This window comes from Carya illinoinensis, chromosome 1 (assembly GCF_018687715.1).
Source record: "Carya illinoinensis cultivar Pawnee chromosome 1, C.illinoinensisPawnee_v1, whole genome shotgun sequence".
In the NCBI taxonomy this organism is placed as follows: domain Eukaryota; kingdom Viridiplantae; phylum Streptophyta; class Magnoliopsida; order Fagales; family Juglandaceae; genus Carya; species Carya illinoinensis.
The window spans coordinates 20,369,850-20,385,210 of record NC_056752.1 but is presented as its reverse complement, the minus strand read 5'-3'; the positions used below and the strand labels follow the sequence as shown (position 1 = coordinate 20,385,210).

Genomic DNA, 15,361 nt, shown 5'->3' with positions numbered 1-15,361 from the left:
CTCTTTTAAATGTTCTATTTATTGCATAATGCTTTACATTATTATAATTTTGTTATCTAGATTGTTCTTTTGATTTAATTAACCATTGTAATAAGATGTAGACGGGATTATTAAAATCTGTCCTTTAGACTCATTTTTCAATTAGTTCAGATATAGAAATAGTTTTATCTCAACGTATTTCATCATTATAATTTTATTAAATTTTTTATAAAATATAATAAATAATTTTATTTTTTAAAATTTTTAAATAATAATAATAATATTAAAAAATAATATTTTATTTAACTTTAAATTTTTATTTAAATTACTGTAAAATTACACTGAGACTTCGGGCTATTGTTAAACCATTGGTCACGGGAACGAAGGAAAAAAATATTGAAAATAATCACAGTAAAGAGAGAGAGAGAGAGAGAGAGACGGTGGAAGGTGCATGTTAGTCAGTCTTTTTGTTTTTTCTTTTCTTTTTTTTAATGTAATTCTCAGTTTTAAAATCTTATTCCGAAGTTTGGTGGGGTTTTGCGGGACGAGACAACCAACCAGTTGTTGCGGCTCTTTGAAGAGAGAGAGAACAAAATATTGGAGTGAAAGAGACGGCGACTGCTATGGAGATGGGATCTCAGTGTCACCAGCAGAATCACAACTTCCGCCACTACTACTAACAATCAACATTTCCATTTCCCATTCATTTCAGTTCTTCTGTTTCAGGTATAACATCTCTTTTTATTACCATTTCCCCCTTGTCCCTAAAGATTCCACTCTGTGGACCTTCTAATTCTTCATTTTTCTGCATAGATCTTCCCCATTGCCTTGTTTTTTTGTTGAAATGATGATCTGGGTATGTATATATTCGTTGATTTGGTCTTTGGCAACCTCTGTATGAGAATTAGTCTGGATTATATGTATGGGTCATTATTTTTTGCTTTGTAGTATGTTTGGTTGCCGAGGAAAATGTAAAATAAAGGAATTGATTCTAATTTCGGGTCAGCGATCAACTTTCGTTGTTTATGGTTTTCAGATCCAAAGGAAGCTTAAGTCCTATCTCAGATCTCCTTCGTATCTTGATTTTGGGTTACAATGACGTTATGGAATTGCTTTTTTAATCTTACTTTTTGATAGATAGATAGAGGGTCTGTAGATGTTATGGTTAAAACCCTTCCAAATATAGAAGATCTTGTTCCATATTTATATTCCTTTGAAGTTAGGGTAATTTTATTTGTGACAGTGTGCTTGGTTTGCCAGAAAATATGGGAAAATGACACATAAGTGAAGTTCTGAATTTTCTCGGTTCATGATTGGCAAAAAAACTGAATCCAAAACCTCCGTTTAACTGAGCTCTAAGGCCTTGGCATTTTGCTTATTGTAGCAGCGCTTTAACTTCCTTATTTTGTTGATGTAATATGCCCTCCTTGTCTGATTTAGGATTGAAGATTTGTTGTAGATGGTGAATTTCTATAAACTATATGATTCTTCAGTTCCAAATCTTGTTTAGATCCACATATTTAGATAAATTTTTTTAAATTTGGGCTAATACTTACTTTCATTTCCAAAAAAGAGGATTGGTTTTTAGGTACCTCAGTAAGTGGATACAAGTAAATTAATAAATAAAAAATGTTTTTTGTTATGCCATGTTTTTGTTATTTTGCTTCCTACATGGTTCCTTGGGTTAAACTTTGATAGTAATTTTGAAGCCTGTTACTGGTTTTAAAACAGCTTTGAAAACCAATTTCGTGACTGTCTGCATCTTGATAGGGGAGATTTTGAAACTGGTTTCAAAACTGTTTATTAAAATGCAATCAGAAATGGAAAGACTAAAGGGTGAATCCATCCCATCTTTGCCAGCCACTAGACTGGGGAGAGGGTGGATGTATGGATCTGTGCACCCCCTTCATTGTGTTCCCCATGGGCTTGGGGAGAGGTGCTGAGGGGAGATGGATCTGGGCAAGAGGCAAGGGAATTGGTCATCCTCCCCCGAGGGGATCTATATTTTCTAGCTTTTCTTTTTTCTGCTTTTGGATACGTGGAGATGGCATGTATCCTTTGGACACAAGGCAACACTCTAGTGGATGCAAAGTTTCAAGGACAATTGCCTTTACTCAAGGAAAAAAACTTGCTCTCAATTTTGCATCCAAATGTGTTTACATCTTTTTCCAGAACGATTTTTGGAACTAATGCATCCAAATGCCATTCTCATTTTTTTTGTTTTCACATTGAAAGTAGGTGAAAATGAAAACAACAAGACCCAAACCAAAAAAACTGATGTGTTTCCAAACGAGCTCTGGACTCTCGAAAGACAAACTTTTTTTGTGGGTTGTAAATTTAATCTCATATCTGCTCTCTTTATGCAATAATTGGCTGCTCAGTAATTTGGCTTGTTGACTTACTTGTATTCGCTCTTTTAATTGGATTGACTGCTCTGGTATTAGTTGGCTTTGTTGTTCTACTTTAAGAGTGTTCCTACCAAGAGAAGTGTTGAGGAGAGTTGTGAATAGTAGTAAAAAGTAGGTGAAAAATAATAATAAAGTAATAAAAAGTAGGTAAAAAGTAAGGAATAGTAGTAAAAGTAGGTGAAAAGTAATAATAAAGTAATGAATAGTAGTGAGAAGTGTTGAGGATACCTTAACACCCAAACACACCCTAAATCTATGTTTGGAGGTTTCGATTCTTATTTAATGCTGGGTTACTAATTTTTTTTATAAGTAAAAAGAGTGCTTTTTTACATATTAATATCGACTGATTTCAACTGATGTTATTGGTAACTTTCTCTGAATTAAATCTTTGCAGAATGTTATTTATTATATCAATATGCTTTTTGTGTAATTGGAGAATAGTGTACTTTGGCCCTTTGTATCATTAAATTCATGTATGATGCTTGGTTCCTAAACAATTTCTAAATTTAATTGCTAATAGTCTGTATTTTTTCCTTTATTTTTTGCAGTAAGAATTCAGATATCAACTCAGTTTCTGGTAGTAGTTTTCTGTACGGTTTCTTTTGGGTTCTCTTAGAAGAGATTGATGGGTTCCAGATTCCCATCTCATCAACTCAGCAATGGCCTTTATGTCTCTGGCCGGCCTGAGCAGCCAAAAGAAAGGACTCCAACAATGAGTTCAACTGCCATGCCCTATACTGGTGGCGATATCAAGAAGTCGGGCGAACTGGGTAAAATGTTTGATATCCCCATGGATGGTTCTAAGTCTAGGAAATCCGGACAGTTAAATAATGTTCCTACAAGGACTGGATCTTTTGGAGGTGCTGCCACACATTCAGGGCCTATTACATCTAGTGCAGCAACTCGGGCTGGGTACACATCAGGTCCAGTATCTTCAGGTATGTCTGGTTCAACATCCATGAAGAAATCAAATTCTGGGCCGCTTAATAAGCATGGCGATCCTCTGAAGAAGTCATCTGGTCCCCAATCTGGTGGAGTGACACGCCAGAATTCTGGCCCCATCCCACCAGTTCTTCCTGCAACAGGTCTTATTACGTCTGGGCCCATCTCTTCTGGACCGTTGAATTCATCTGGGGCTCCAAGAAAGGTTTCTGGTCCTTTAGACTCAATGGGATCTGTCAAAATACATGGTTCCTCTGTTGCTCACAACCCCGCCGTGACCACTCTTGGCCAAGACGATGAATATTCCTTCAGAAGAAACTTCCCAAAGCCAATATTGTGGTCTGTAATTCTGATATTTGTGATGGGGTTCATTGCTGGTGGTTTTATTCTTGGAGCAGTCCACAATGCCATTCTGCTTATTGTTGTAACAATTCTTTTTGGCACTGTTGCTGCATTATTCATTTGGAATACTTGTTGGGGAAGAAGAGCCATCACAGGTTTCATTTCTCGTCATCCTGACGCTGAACTGAGAACTGCAAAAAGTGGGCAATATGTGAAGGTTTCTGGGGTACACAACTTAAGAATCCAATCTGATATTTTACATCTCTGTCTTCTGTGCTTTGCTGCCTCCCTTTTGAGATCGATGCATATATGAATGAAAGAAGAAATTACTATAAAGGTTCAGAGTATGTGACTTTATACTTGGTGAGACTGAGTGTGGGAATATATTTCAACATGTTAGGCATGGTAACAGAATTCTTACAAAGAATCTTCACCATTTCATGTTGAGAGATATAGAACAATAAATTTGAAAAATCTAGAAGTTAATTACGCATTGACAGAGATCCAAAGAGGAAAATATATCAGGACTTTACAAGATGTATCAAAAGAATAATAAATCCATATTTTGAATTTCAGTATATTTATCTTTGCGTGTACATGAGCCTTCTATGAAGAGAGGGAAAGAGGAGAGAGAGTCTTAAACACATGTTATCAACAGGTGGGCTGCAGAAATGTGATTTTTTAATCGATATTATGATGAACATGATTTTAAGGCTTGCTAAGGTTTTGTTTTGAGGTAGTTTGAGGAAGTTTGATGTCTTGTTTTCTTCTTCCTGAAGGTGGTTACCTGTGGTAATGTACCCCTTGAGTCATCCTTCCGGAAAGTTCCTAGATGTGTCTATACATCTACCAGTTTATATGAGTATCGAGGATGGGATTCTAAGCCAGCCAATTCTACACATCGTCGTTTTACATGGGGACTCAGATCATCTGAGGTGAGTAACTTTTACATCCATAGTTGCCATCAGTAGTTCAGAAAGGGTTGAACCATTTTGTTACCTTTTCATGATATTTCTAGAGGCATTTTCTCTTCTTTTCTGTGTAAGGTGGGGGTATGTAATAAATAATTTTTATTTGAATCTGGTGATATGGTTTATAATAATACCAAATAACGCCCAGGGATTGGCTCAAGTGGTAAAGGCCTTGGGGGTATGCTCCCCCCAGGTCTAAGGTTCAAATCCCCCTGGGTGTAAACAATCTTTAGGAGCCATCGGATTGGGGGATATTCCCCTTGAATTACCTGAGGTGCACTTGCGAAAAACTCTGCCGAGGGCCTATGTACCCTCAAGATTAGTCTAGACGCTGTTCCTGGACACCCGGTGCCAATAAAAAAATAATAATACCAAATATAAAAAAAGATATGGTTAATGACCCTGTAGTTTGCTGTTTTTTCTGTTCGGAAGCCAGTTTCATATCTGGACAACTTGTTGCCTTTTCGAAGCCGTAAATATTTTCTTTTCAGCGTTTGCATTATTTAGAGTGGAAAGGCGACTTTGGTGCTTATACATAAACCGGGGATTGTACTCCTATTTGTTAACCACATGTCGATTCCTATCCGATTTGAATTTACCATGCTAAAAAACACAGAATGGCAGTCTTCCATTTTTACAAATCATAAATTCCGGTTATTTAATAAAAGGTCTATGCAGTGGCTTACACCTTGCCTTGTCCTGTACCCATGGGGGCTGCTGGTACTGGGGCTGTTACACCTTGCCCTTAAGCCTTTTAAATGTTATGTTTGTTCTCATTATGATTCTGTTGATTGATGCATGCAGGTGAGACTTGTCATTTTCAAATGGATACCTTCTGTTCATTTGGAATGTGCAGAGGCGTCCCAACATATTTCAAATTTTAAATATTTTTTCTGTTTCTACTGTTTGCCAGAGGCACGTTGTCGACTTCTACATCTCAGACTTCCAGTCTGGGTTGAGAGCATTGGTCAAGACTGGCTATGGTGCTAGGGTGACTCCTTACGTTGATGACTCTGTTGTTATTGATGTTAACCCAGAAAACAAAGACTTATCTCCTGAGTTTGTCCGATGGTTGGGAGAGAGGAACCTTTCAAGTGATGATCGCGTAATGCAATTGAAAGAAGGGTAGGTTAACAACTCTTTTATGAATTTGCGTAATGCAATTGAAAGAACAGTAGGTTAACAACTCTTTTATGAATTGAATTCGCCTTAGTTACTGTCTGATGGAAATGCTAACAGCAGGTCTGCTTTGATCTTTTTCCTTTCCTTCTATCTTCCCATTTGGCAGGAGGGGGCCACTGGGTTGGCATCAAGGGTAGTCCGATTTATTAACATATAATTTCTACTTCATGGTTGGATAAGTGACAACCACCTGCCCTTATTCCAATGACTCCGATAGAAAGAAGTGTGACAGTCGATCAGTTATAAAATCTTATAAAACTATTGCTTATGTCTTGTAGGTACATCAAAGAAGGCAGCACGGTTAGTGTGATGGGCGTTGTTCAGAGAAATGACAATGTGCTTATGATTGTGCCTCCACCTGAGCCATTTACGACTGGATGCCAGTGGGCCCAGTGTATCTTCCCAGCTAGCCTCGAGGGTATTGTTTTAAGATTTGAAGATGCATCAAAAATTGATGTCATACCTGTTTAGGCCATCACTCTCTTGTGAAATATCTGAACCGATGATGATGATGGTGATGGTGGTATTTGTAATCAAACAGTGGTTGTAAGTGTGTTCATGCAGATGACATGGTGCCTCTTCTCTTTTTTCCAATTTGTTTTTTGTTCTCTCTTTTTTTTTTTTTTTCTCTTCTCCCAACCTTTAGCTTGGTATATAGCTTCTAGGTATATTTCATTCCATTTTTTTTTTTTTCTAGGGTTTGAAAGCTTTTGTAATGGGTGTGGCTTGATGTAGTGAGAAATCTTACTTGTTTGACCAGACTGCGGTTATGTTAAAGAAAGAAAAATGTTTTGAGTCATGAGTTGATGAGTGATGGTTTTCCATTGACTACAAAGGAAGGGGATTTCACTGGGTTTCTTGGCTCCCCCTGGTTATTATTATTGCTGTTATTCTTTTATCGTAGTATCTATCTTTAAGTGTTTTGTTGATTTGTTTACCCTGCTGTTTGGTGAATATTTGGTTGTTATTGAAAAAGGAAAATCTTGAAATGATGATTTTATATGATCTATGCCTGCTGTGGAGGGCAGATCTCAGAGCATGGTGGAAGACCCACATGCACAGAGCCTCACTGGAAATAAAATTCGGACGCAGAAATTTATGGAAGGCAATTTAGAAAGGAGATTTAAAAGCATAGTTGGTAAAACATTCAACATTTCAATAAATCATGGCATGACATAAGATAACATTTATAATAAGCATAATAAATGTGAATGGGCTTTTAACCACCACATATAAATATCTTAAAAGAAAGTTAGAGGTTAATTTACAGTGATTGAAACATGACGAAAATTATCGCGAATTAACAAGAACTGAAATGAGATATTTCTAAAAATTAGAAACATAAAAACACTGAACTGTCAAAATAAATCATAAATCACTTTTTGTATCATTCTTGACTACTCGTTTATACCCTTTTTTCCTCTACGTGAGAATTAGGGTTTCCGTTTGCTGCTTGTGTTTGGATCTTTGGTAGGCTGCATGGCCGCCGCAAATGGTGGAGCCGGTCGGCCCTCCTTTCCTGACCTAGTGGCTGCTGTCCCCTAGCCTATTCTGGAGATGGTCCTACTGTTTAGAACCCTGAAACTGCTAGATGGTGAAGTGTACTTCTAGTTTTCGCGTGAGGAGATTACCAAATCTGCAGAGCCCTTTCGTTATTCGGTAGTCTTGAAGTTTTTGAAGTAGCGACCGTCCGTTGATGCCATGTGTTCTTTTATTCACAACCGCTGAAGAACCTTCAAAAGTCCCGGTTTGAATATCTCTCCCAGGTCTCCCTCCTAACTTTTATTGTGAATCATTTTTAAGCATTCTAATGGCCCTTATCGGTACTTCCATTCGTTGGGATAATCCGACGTGGTGTGCCACTAGAATGGACGGGGCTAGACTATGCATTGAGGTTGACGCTGCCAAGGAGCCTCTCGCCCACTTCTAGATTGGAGCTCCAGGTTTACCTTCTAGTAGGAAGCAGGAAGTGGTTTATGAAACTCTTCCTGCCTACTACTGTAAGTGTCGCATGCAAGACACAATTCACATACCTGTCGGGCAGAACAAATAGCACAAAGGGGTAAGGCATGGGGAGGGGTGAAAGGGCAGAAAGGAATGAATGTAAATGAGGAATCTGTTGGTGTAATTGGGGTGAATGAAAAATCTGGTGCGATGCTTGATACAAATCCATGTGCAGTTGGTGCAGTTGGGGTGACTATTGGTGCGGCTGGGGTGAATGAGGAGCCGGTTGCGGTTCTTGAGATAGAACCGAGTGTAGTTGGTGCAGTTGGTGTCATTGGGGTGAATGAAAAACCTGTTGTGGTTCTTGATATAAATTTAGGTGTAGTTGGTGCAATCGGGGTGAATGAGGATCTTGTTGGTCCAGCTGGGGGGAATGAGGAGCTAGTTGCGATGCTTGAGGTAGACCCGAGTGTAGTGCCGAGGGGTATTTCACTGACAGCGAATGGGGTGGGGGTTGATGATAGTGCAGAGGAACTGGGAATTCTTGCTATGGCGGTGATTCTGAATGACGTTGGGTCTTTGAAGATTGGTGGGGAGTGCACAATTGTCTCCCAGGTGGCTTCTTTTCCTGTATTTTCTGACTCAGTAAATGAATTAACACTTGTAGGGGGTGGGCTTTCAGATTCTGCTGTTTGTGTTTCAATTGAGAAAGAGATTGTGCATGATGATCCTGTTGTAGTTCAGGAGATGGAGGTGGTTGTGGTTGCACCGGAAGGTGGACCAGATGAGGCAAATGTGTTTATTGAAGACACTGTTTCTGAACCGGACCCAGAATTGCATCCAAAAGTTTTCCCTCAAGAAAAAGAATACTTGACTGAATCTGAAAGCAAACAAGGTAAAAGAAAATATAAGAAAAAGAGTTTTGTTAAAATGCGAAGTTCTTCTCGGGTTCTTGCTCGATTCTCTAATCCATCTCAATGATTGATCCGATTTTTGTTTGGAACATTAGGGGTGTTGGGACCTCAAAAGGTAGGCTAAAAAAGTTTATTAGTAAGTGGAGGCCGAAAATTGTTGCTTTGTTGGAACCTTTTCAAAATCTTGATGTTGCTAAGAGATTGGGTCGTGTTTTGAGGTTTTGGGATAACTTTATTTCAAATGAGGTGGAGGGTGGTAAAATTTGGATCTTTTGGGATAGTATTCTCGAGGTGAGGTTGGTTTGAATGGGAAGGCAATTTATCTCTCTCAAAGTTGGTGAAGCTGCTGAAAATTTTTTGCTTACGATCATCTATGCAAAATGTACCATGGTTGAAAGGCGTAGTTTGTGGGATGCTCTGAATTTTCAGAATTTGGATTCTGACCCTTGTATCTTTGTTGGTGATTTCAATATTATTTGGAATGACTCTGAGCGTCGAAGAGGTAGATCTCGACCTATTCAAGCTATGGAAGATTTTAATAACTGAATTCAACAGGGGGGTTTGATTGAAATGACTTCGAAGGGAAATATTTTTTCCTGGTGTAATGGCCAATATGGCCTTGCTCGTTCTTGGGCAAGGTTGGACTGTGCTCTGATGGATGCCTCGTTCCTGTCGGTATTTTCTAATGCTATATGTTCTTATTTGCCTCGCTCTACTTCAAATCATGCTCCTATGATTATAGAGTTATAGAAAGACCCTTGTTCTTATGGTCCATCCCCTTTTCATTTTCAACTAATGTGGGTTGAACACCATAATTTTCTGGATTGTGTTCGGCAAGCTTGGTTCGTTCGGGTGGATGGTACGGCTATTTAGAATTTGGTTATCAAGTTGAAACAGACAAAATTAGCCTTGCGGGCTTGGAATAGAAGGGTTTTTTGTCACACTTTCGAACGAATCTCTACTCTTGAAAACCAGATTGAGGAGCTTGAACTTCAGTCTCAATTAAATTGGGATGAGAATCTTGATAGAGATTTACGAATGGCAAATGCTGAATAGACAACTTGGCGTCGTTGGGAAGAAATTCGTTTAAGTCAAATGGCAAAAGTAAAATGGGCGACTGATGGTGACCGGAATACCAGATTTTTTCATGCTTGCCTAGCCTTGAAGAGGAGCAAGCGGGTTCTAAGTATGCGGTCGAATGATGCAGTGTTTGAGTCTCCAGAGAGCATCCACCAAGGTGCAGTTGATTATTTTTCATCTTTTTTACAAGGTGAGCCACGTGCTGAGCAACCTAATTTTGATGGACTAGTTGATCTGGTTATTTTTGATGAGGAGAATGCCTCCCTTGTTTGTGCTCCTTCATTGGAGGAAGTATATGCTGCTTTGTCCTCTATTCCGGTTAATAGTACTCCTAGCCCTGATGGTTTTGGGTCTAGATTTTATAAAAGTTGCTGGGAGGTGGTTAAAAATGATTTGTGGAAGGCACTGTTGGAATTCTTTGACTCTAAGTCTCTACCGAAGTTTTTTACTGCTTCTACCCGAAAGTGGACTCTTCAACAGGTTTTGATTAGTTCCATCCCATCAATCTGTGTTCGGTTTTTTATAAACTATGCTCCAAAATTATTGTCAATCGGTTAACTGGCCTCATGCCTTGTCTAGTTTCAATGGAACAAGGAGCCTTTGTTCCAAGTAGAAGTATCTTTGAGAACATAAGTCTCACTCAAGAAATGGTTCAGTCTATTAATAAGAGGAATCATGGCGGCAATATTATGTTAAAAGTAGATATGGCAAAAGTTTATGTTCATGTGAATTGGAATTTTTTGATAAAGATCATGTCGCGGTTTGGTTTTTCGCTTCAGTTTTGTGACTTGATTTACTTTTGCATATCTAGTCCACGGTATTCAGTTATGATGAATGGGACAATAAAAGGTTTCTTCCCAAGAGGCCGTGGCATAAGACAAGGTGATCCCCTATCTCCTTATTTGTTTATAATTCAACAGGAGATCCTTACCCGGATGATTCATCGTAGTGTGGCTGAGCATAGATTTGGGCAATTTCAGTAGGGAAGAGGTACGCCTATTATTTCTCATTTGATGTATGCTGATGATGTGGTTATTTTCTCTAATGGGAGCCAAAGATCGGTTCGGGAGCTCCTAAGTATTTTGGGACAATATGAAAGATGGTCGGGACAAGCTATAAATAAATAAAAGTCTGCTGTGTTTTGTTCTAGTAAAATTTCTCAATCTCGGAAGAGGCATCTTCTTCGCAACACGGGCTTCGTAGAGGGTCACTTTCCTTTCAAATATCTTGGTGTGCCCATTATACTAGGTCGTCTTAAGCAATTACATTTTGAAGATATGGTGAATAAAATGAGACAAAAACTCAGTGGTTGGAAAATGCGACTACTTTCTTCTAGAGGGAAACTGATTTTGTTATGTCATGTTATTTCAAGCATGGTCCTTCATCTTTTTACTGTTTTGCAGATTCCTCAAGCTATCATAAATAAGATTCATCAAATGATGAGTTCGTTTTTTTCGAGCGAGTCGAATGGGAAGGATAAGAAGAAATGGGTAGCTTGGAAACATATGGGTATGCCTGTGGCAAAAGGAGGTATCGGGGTGAGGCTTCTCCATGAGGTTCAGACAGCCTTGCACATGAGGTTTGCCTGGAATCTTCTATGAGGTAATTCTCTCTGGGCCATTTTTTTTAAGGCTAAATATGTGGACTTGAAACCTTGGTTATTAATAGATGATGCTAAAGGCTCAAGATTCTGGAGAATGATTGCTCACTGTATTCCTTTGGTTTTGAATAATTCTAAATGGGAGTTAGAGAAGGAGATATCTTTTTTTGGTATGATAAATGGCTTGATAATGGCCCTTTGATAAATGAATTGCCTCTTGTGGGTCAACCTTTGATGAAAATCAGAGAATGCCGATTGTCTGATGGATGGGACGTGAACTTGCTTGAAAATTTGGTGGGCTTAGATAATGTCGATGATATCCTTGTCTCCTTATCTGGTCCTAATTCGGGTAAGGATGTTCTTGTCTGGACCCAAACAGAGGAATGGATGTTTTCAACTCAGTCTGCATGGCAGTGTATTAGAGTCAGAGGAGCTTCTTTTGCTTGGCATTCTTGGATTTGGCATAAAAGCCTTCCGTTGAAAATGTCTATTCATTTCTGGAAGGCGTGGCACAGGGCTTTGAGTGTGGATGATAGACTGCGTCGTGTTGGTATTCCAATTGTTTTCAAATGTGACTATTGTTTTGTTGGTCATTATGAAGACATAAATCATGTTCTCTTTGAGGGTGATTTCCCAAAAAAAATTTGGTCAACTTTCTCTAATCTATTTGGGTTACCAATGGGTAGAAATTGGGAACAACATGTTTCCTCTTGGTTCCGGCGTGCTAAGTCGTCTTCTCAGGTGGGGGTTATTATGGGTCTCATGCTTGTCATTATTACCTGGAGACTTTGGAGGCGAAGATGTCTAGCGAATGGAGGGCTCTTTAGAATCGTATGATATGGGTATTAAATCAATCTCTATTTGGGTTGGGTCGCTTGGTCTTGTGGGTGATAAGTACTATAATTTGTCTCGTTTTGATGGCATGATTCTGGAGGCTTTACGAATCAGACCAGTTCCTTTAAAAGAAAGGACTTGTAAAGTGGTACAGTGGCATAAACCTCCTCCAGGGTGGTTTAAACTGAACACAGATGGGAGTAGTCTTGGGAACCCGGGTTCTTGTGGTACTGGTGGTGTTATTCGCAATGATATTGGACAGCTAGTGAAAACCTTTGCCTCACCTAGTGGAATGGGTTCTAATAATAAAGCAGAACTTCTTGCACTATTATATGGCCTGCAATTGTGCATATCCCTTCAACTTTCTAATGTAATCATAGAGGTTGACTCGATGGTGATTATTTCTTGGTGGCATAGAGGTCGATGTGGGGTTTGGTATTTGGAGGAATATTGGGATGAGATTGTGGTCTTAGCCCAATCTATTAATTGTAAGTTTCAGCATGTCCTACGTGAAGGTAATAAAGTAGCAGACTGGTTGGCCAAAGCTAGCATGGACGGTGTTACTTCGGGCTATTCTAATACTTCTTCCATGCCTCGGGTCCTTTGAGGCTTGATACGATTAGATTTATCAGGGTTTCCTTCTATACGTTGTAGTTAAGTTTGGTCATGGTTTGGTTCTTGTTTATTTTGTTTTGTTTATAGTTTTCTTGTTGTTAAGTTTGGAGGTTTTCTTTTGTTACCATGGTTTTCCTCTGCCATAAATGAGGGTGTTATTAATTAATTCGGGCGGGCATCACTATTGGACAGGTGATTGCTCACTCTTCTTTAAAAAAAAAAAAGTATCATTCTTGACTACAAGTTCTATGATCCTTCTCAAAAGGAAACCCTACAAGGGCATCCTTATTTAGACTTGTCCTTGTTCAGTATCCTCCTTAGCTTTTCAAAGAGTTGCAACACTTTTGTAATAAATTAGTAGGTGATTTCCAGCCTGTCCACTAGGGATAGCTCCGATGAGCTCTCAGGGCTCTTCAGGGCCCTTGACTATCCAGGGAGCTGACCTCTTGCATTTTCACATGATCAGTCTCCTATTGTCCTGTAACAACTTCTATTATTCCGGGTTGGGAATGGTAGAGGAAACTATCACGATGAGATTTCGAAAAATCTCAATAAGTAAACATACAACATAAAATAGATAACATATGCATATAAGGGCAAAACATAATATGAATGCATGAACATGTATTTTGACATAAAACTTGACTTATGCAACTTTGACTTTTCTAAACAATATATAACAGAAATCTTTTGACCCTTCAATAAAACATCTTTTCCATCTTTTCATTTTGATCCATAAACATGTAACATATCTTTGAGCTCATTGCCTTGTTCATTTCACATAACATATAGCTGGATACCTCACGGCTTCCCTATGCATTGTATGTTCTCCGCTATTTACCACATCAACCAATGGCCTACTTGACGATGGTGACTATGTTGTAATCTTTTAACTTATGCGGCAGTTCGCATATTTCACATTGACCGCATATAATACATGTGAGGCACCCACTAGCTTTAGGTGTTACCCCGCTCCGGTATCCTTTCCACAAAGATCCATCCGAGGTCCGCGGACAGTACTTTGTTGACTCAGGGGCGACCATTCTATTTTAAACACTTTTGAGTGAACATTGAAGTTCCACTAGGGCATTTCCCTGCCCTAGCATGTACAGACTCTTTTCTTTGAAAAATTTTTGCCACCCAAATGCATGTGACATGAAACTTGTGACAATTTTCTTTCCATAGACCTTATGAACATATGAATACCGTGAATCATGTAACCATGAAATCAAATGTAGAACATCTCATGTTACAGCTTGAAAATACTAGAACATTCGAATACTCAGTTCACAATATGTACAAAACACTCAACATATACCAAGTGGAAGAATATTGTTCAAATCTAAGCATATATTCATATAGGCATGGCCGAATCCTCAAAACTTGTAAAAGCATGTTATAACCAACAATTTGAACCAAGAGAATCCAAAAACATCATCATCAAATAAGCATGGCAAAATCATCATGTGAATCCAATTATAAAGTTATCATCAACAACAAGCATACACAATAGCAACAAGAAAGGCAAAGTTCACATGACATATATACAAATATTATCTAAGGTAGGTTAAGAGTCTACTTACAAAAATCCAAAGCAATATAACACAATCAAGCAAGCTGTAAAAAAATTTGTTTAACTAATTAGGAACGAGAAATCATAACCCTAATCCAGCATGTATGGAGTTGCTAGGGTTTTTCTTGCTGATGGAGGCACTCCAAGCATTTAGCTTAGAGGCCCTTGGTCGAAAGGTGGTCATGTTTTCCCTTGACCTTGCCTAGGTCTTGGGCATGTGAGTGTGTGCATAGCATAGGTGTGATGTGCATGTTGTGCATCATGGCCAAGATCCATTGGAAACAGGATAAAGATTACAACTTCTAGTTTTAGGCCTCCACCCCCATAGAGAAAACCCTAGTTTCGTCTAAGAAAACCTCTAAGCATAAGATCAAATGTTTTTGTGTGGTGGCAATGTCTCCCTAGAAATGAAGCCCTTGAGATCCCATCATCCCTTGTGTTTGAACGTGTATGTGTGTGTAGGTAGTGGAAGTTAGTGTTGTACCATGCAGCTCCTCCCTTGATAACATGGCTACTATTTTCTTTCCATGCTCATGACTAAGGAGAAGAGAGGAGGAAATGGCCTTTGTTTGAAGAGAAAGTGTGGGAAAGTATGTTTGGAAAGGTGAGAAAATGAAGAGACAGGCCCCTCCTAGGTTGGTCATGTAAGAGAGAATGGGAAGATGCAAGTGAAAACCGAAATGGAACCAAGAGAAAAGACCCTTCGACGTTGGCCTCTACCCCTTTTATATGTCCCCTCAATTTCAACACAAATCCCTCATTGGGTGTTAAAGAGCCTTTGCATGTGTGCCATGTGGCGTGCTCTCTTCCTTTGGCCAAATCCCTTCACTTCCCTCATGGTCATTAACTTGCTTTGGAAAACCCAAAATTCCGTATGACATGTGGCGTGTACATGCTCCAAACCGAAGCCCTAGAATCCCGTTGGTGTCCCTCTTGTGCGTCTAGGTTCAATGAACCTCTTGGGCATAGATGTCTTT

At 39.0% G+C, this 15,361-nt stretch overlaps 1 protein-coding gene across 2 annotated transcripts; it reads left to right on the top strand.

Moving 5' to 3' along the window:
- The first annotated feature begins 494 nt into the window (after positions 1-494).
- LOC122313009 (uncharacterized membrane protein At1g16860-like) lies at positions 495-6,623 on the top strand. Of its 2 annotated transcripts, none has more exons than XM_043127698.1 (5): positions 495-705; positions 2,936-3,897; positions 4,451-4,606; positions 5,556-5,767; positions 6,103-6,623. In XM_043127698.1, exons 2-5 carry the CDS (start codon positions 3,013-3,015, stop codon positions 6,293-6,295), a joined length of 1,446 nt encoding a protein of 481 aa, XP_042983632.1. In that variant the 5' UTR covers positions 495-705; positions 2,936-3,012; the 3' UTR covers positions 6,296-6,623. The 2 variants fall into 2 exon arrangements, with proteins under 2 accessions (XP_042983632.1, XP_042983642.1); XM_043127708.1 differs by lacking the exon at positions 495-705 and adding an exon at positions 814-835.
- The last annotated feature ends 8,738 nt before the right edge of the window (positions 6,624-15,361 follow it).

What these genes read in the sequence shown, in the direction of transcription:
- LOC122313009 (XM_043127698.1), top strand. Translation starts at nt 3,013, where the DNA reads ATGGGTTCCAGATTCCCATCTCATCAACTCAGCAATGGCCTTTATGTC. An exon ending in AATATGTGAAGGTTTCTGGG is followed by an intron (nt 3,898 to 4,450) that starts GTACACAACTTA and finishes TTCTTCCTGAAG; the next exon opens with GTGGTTACCTGTGGTAATGT. An exon ending in GTAATGCAATTGAAAGAAGG is followed by an intron (nt 5,768 to 6,102) that starts GTAGGTTAACAA and finishes TATGTCTTGTAG; the next exon opens with GTACATCAAAGAAGGCAGCA.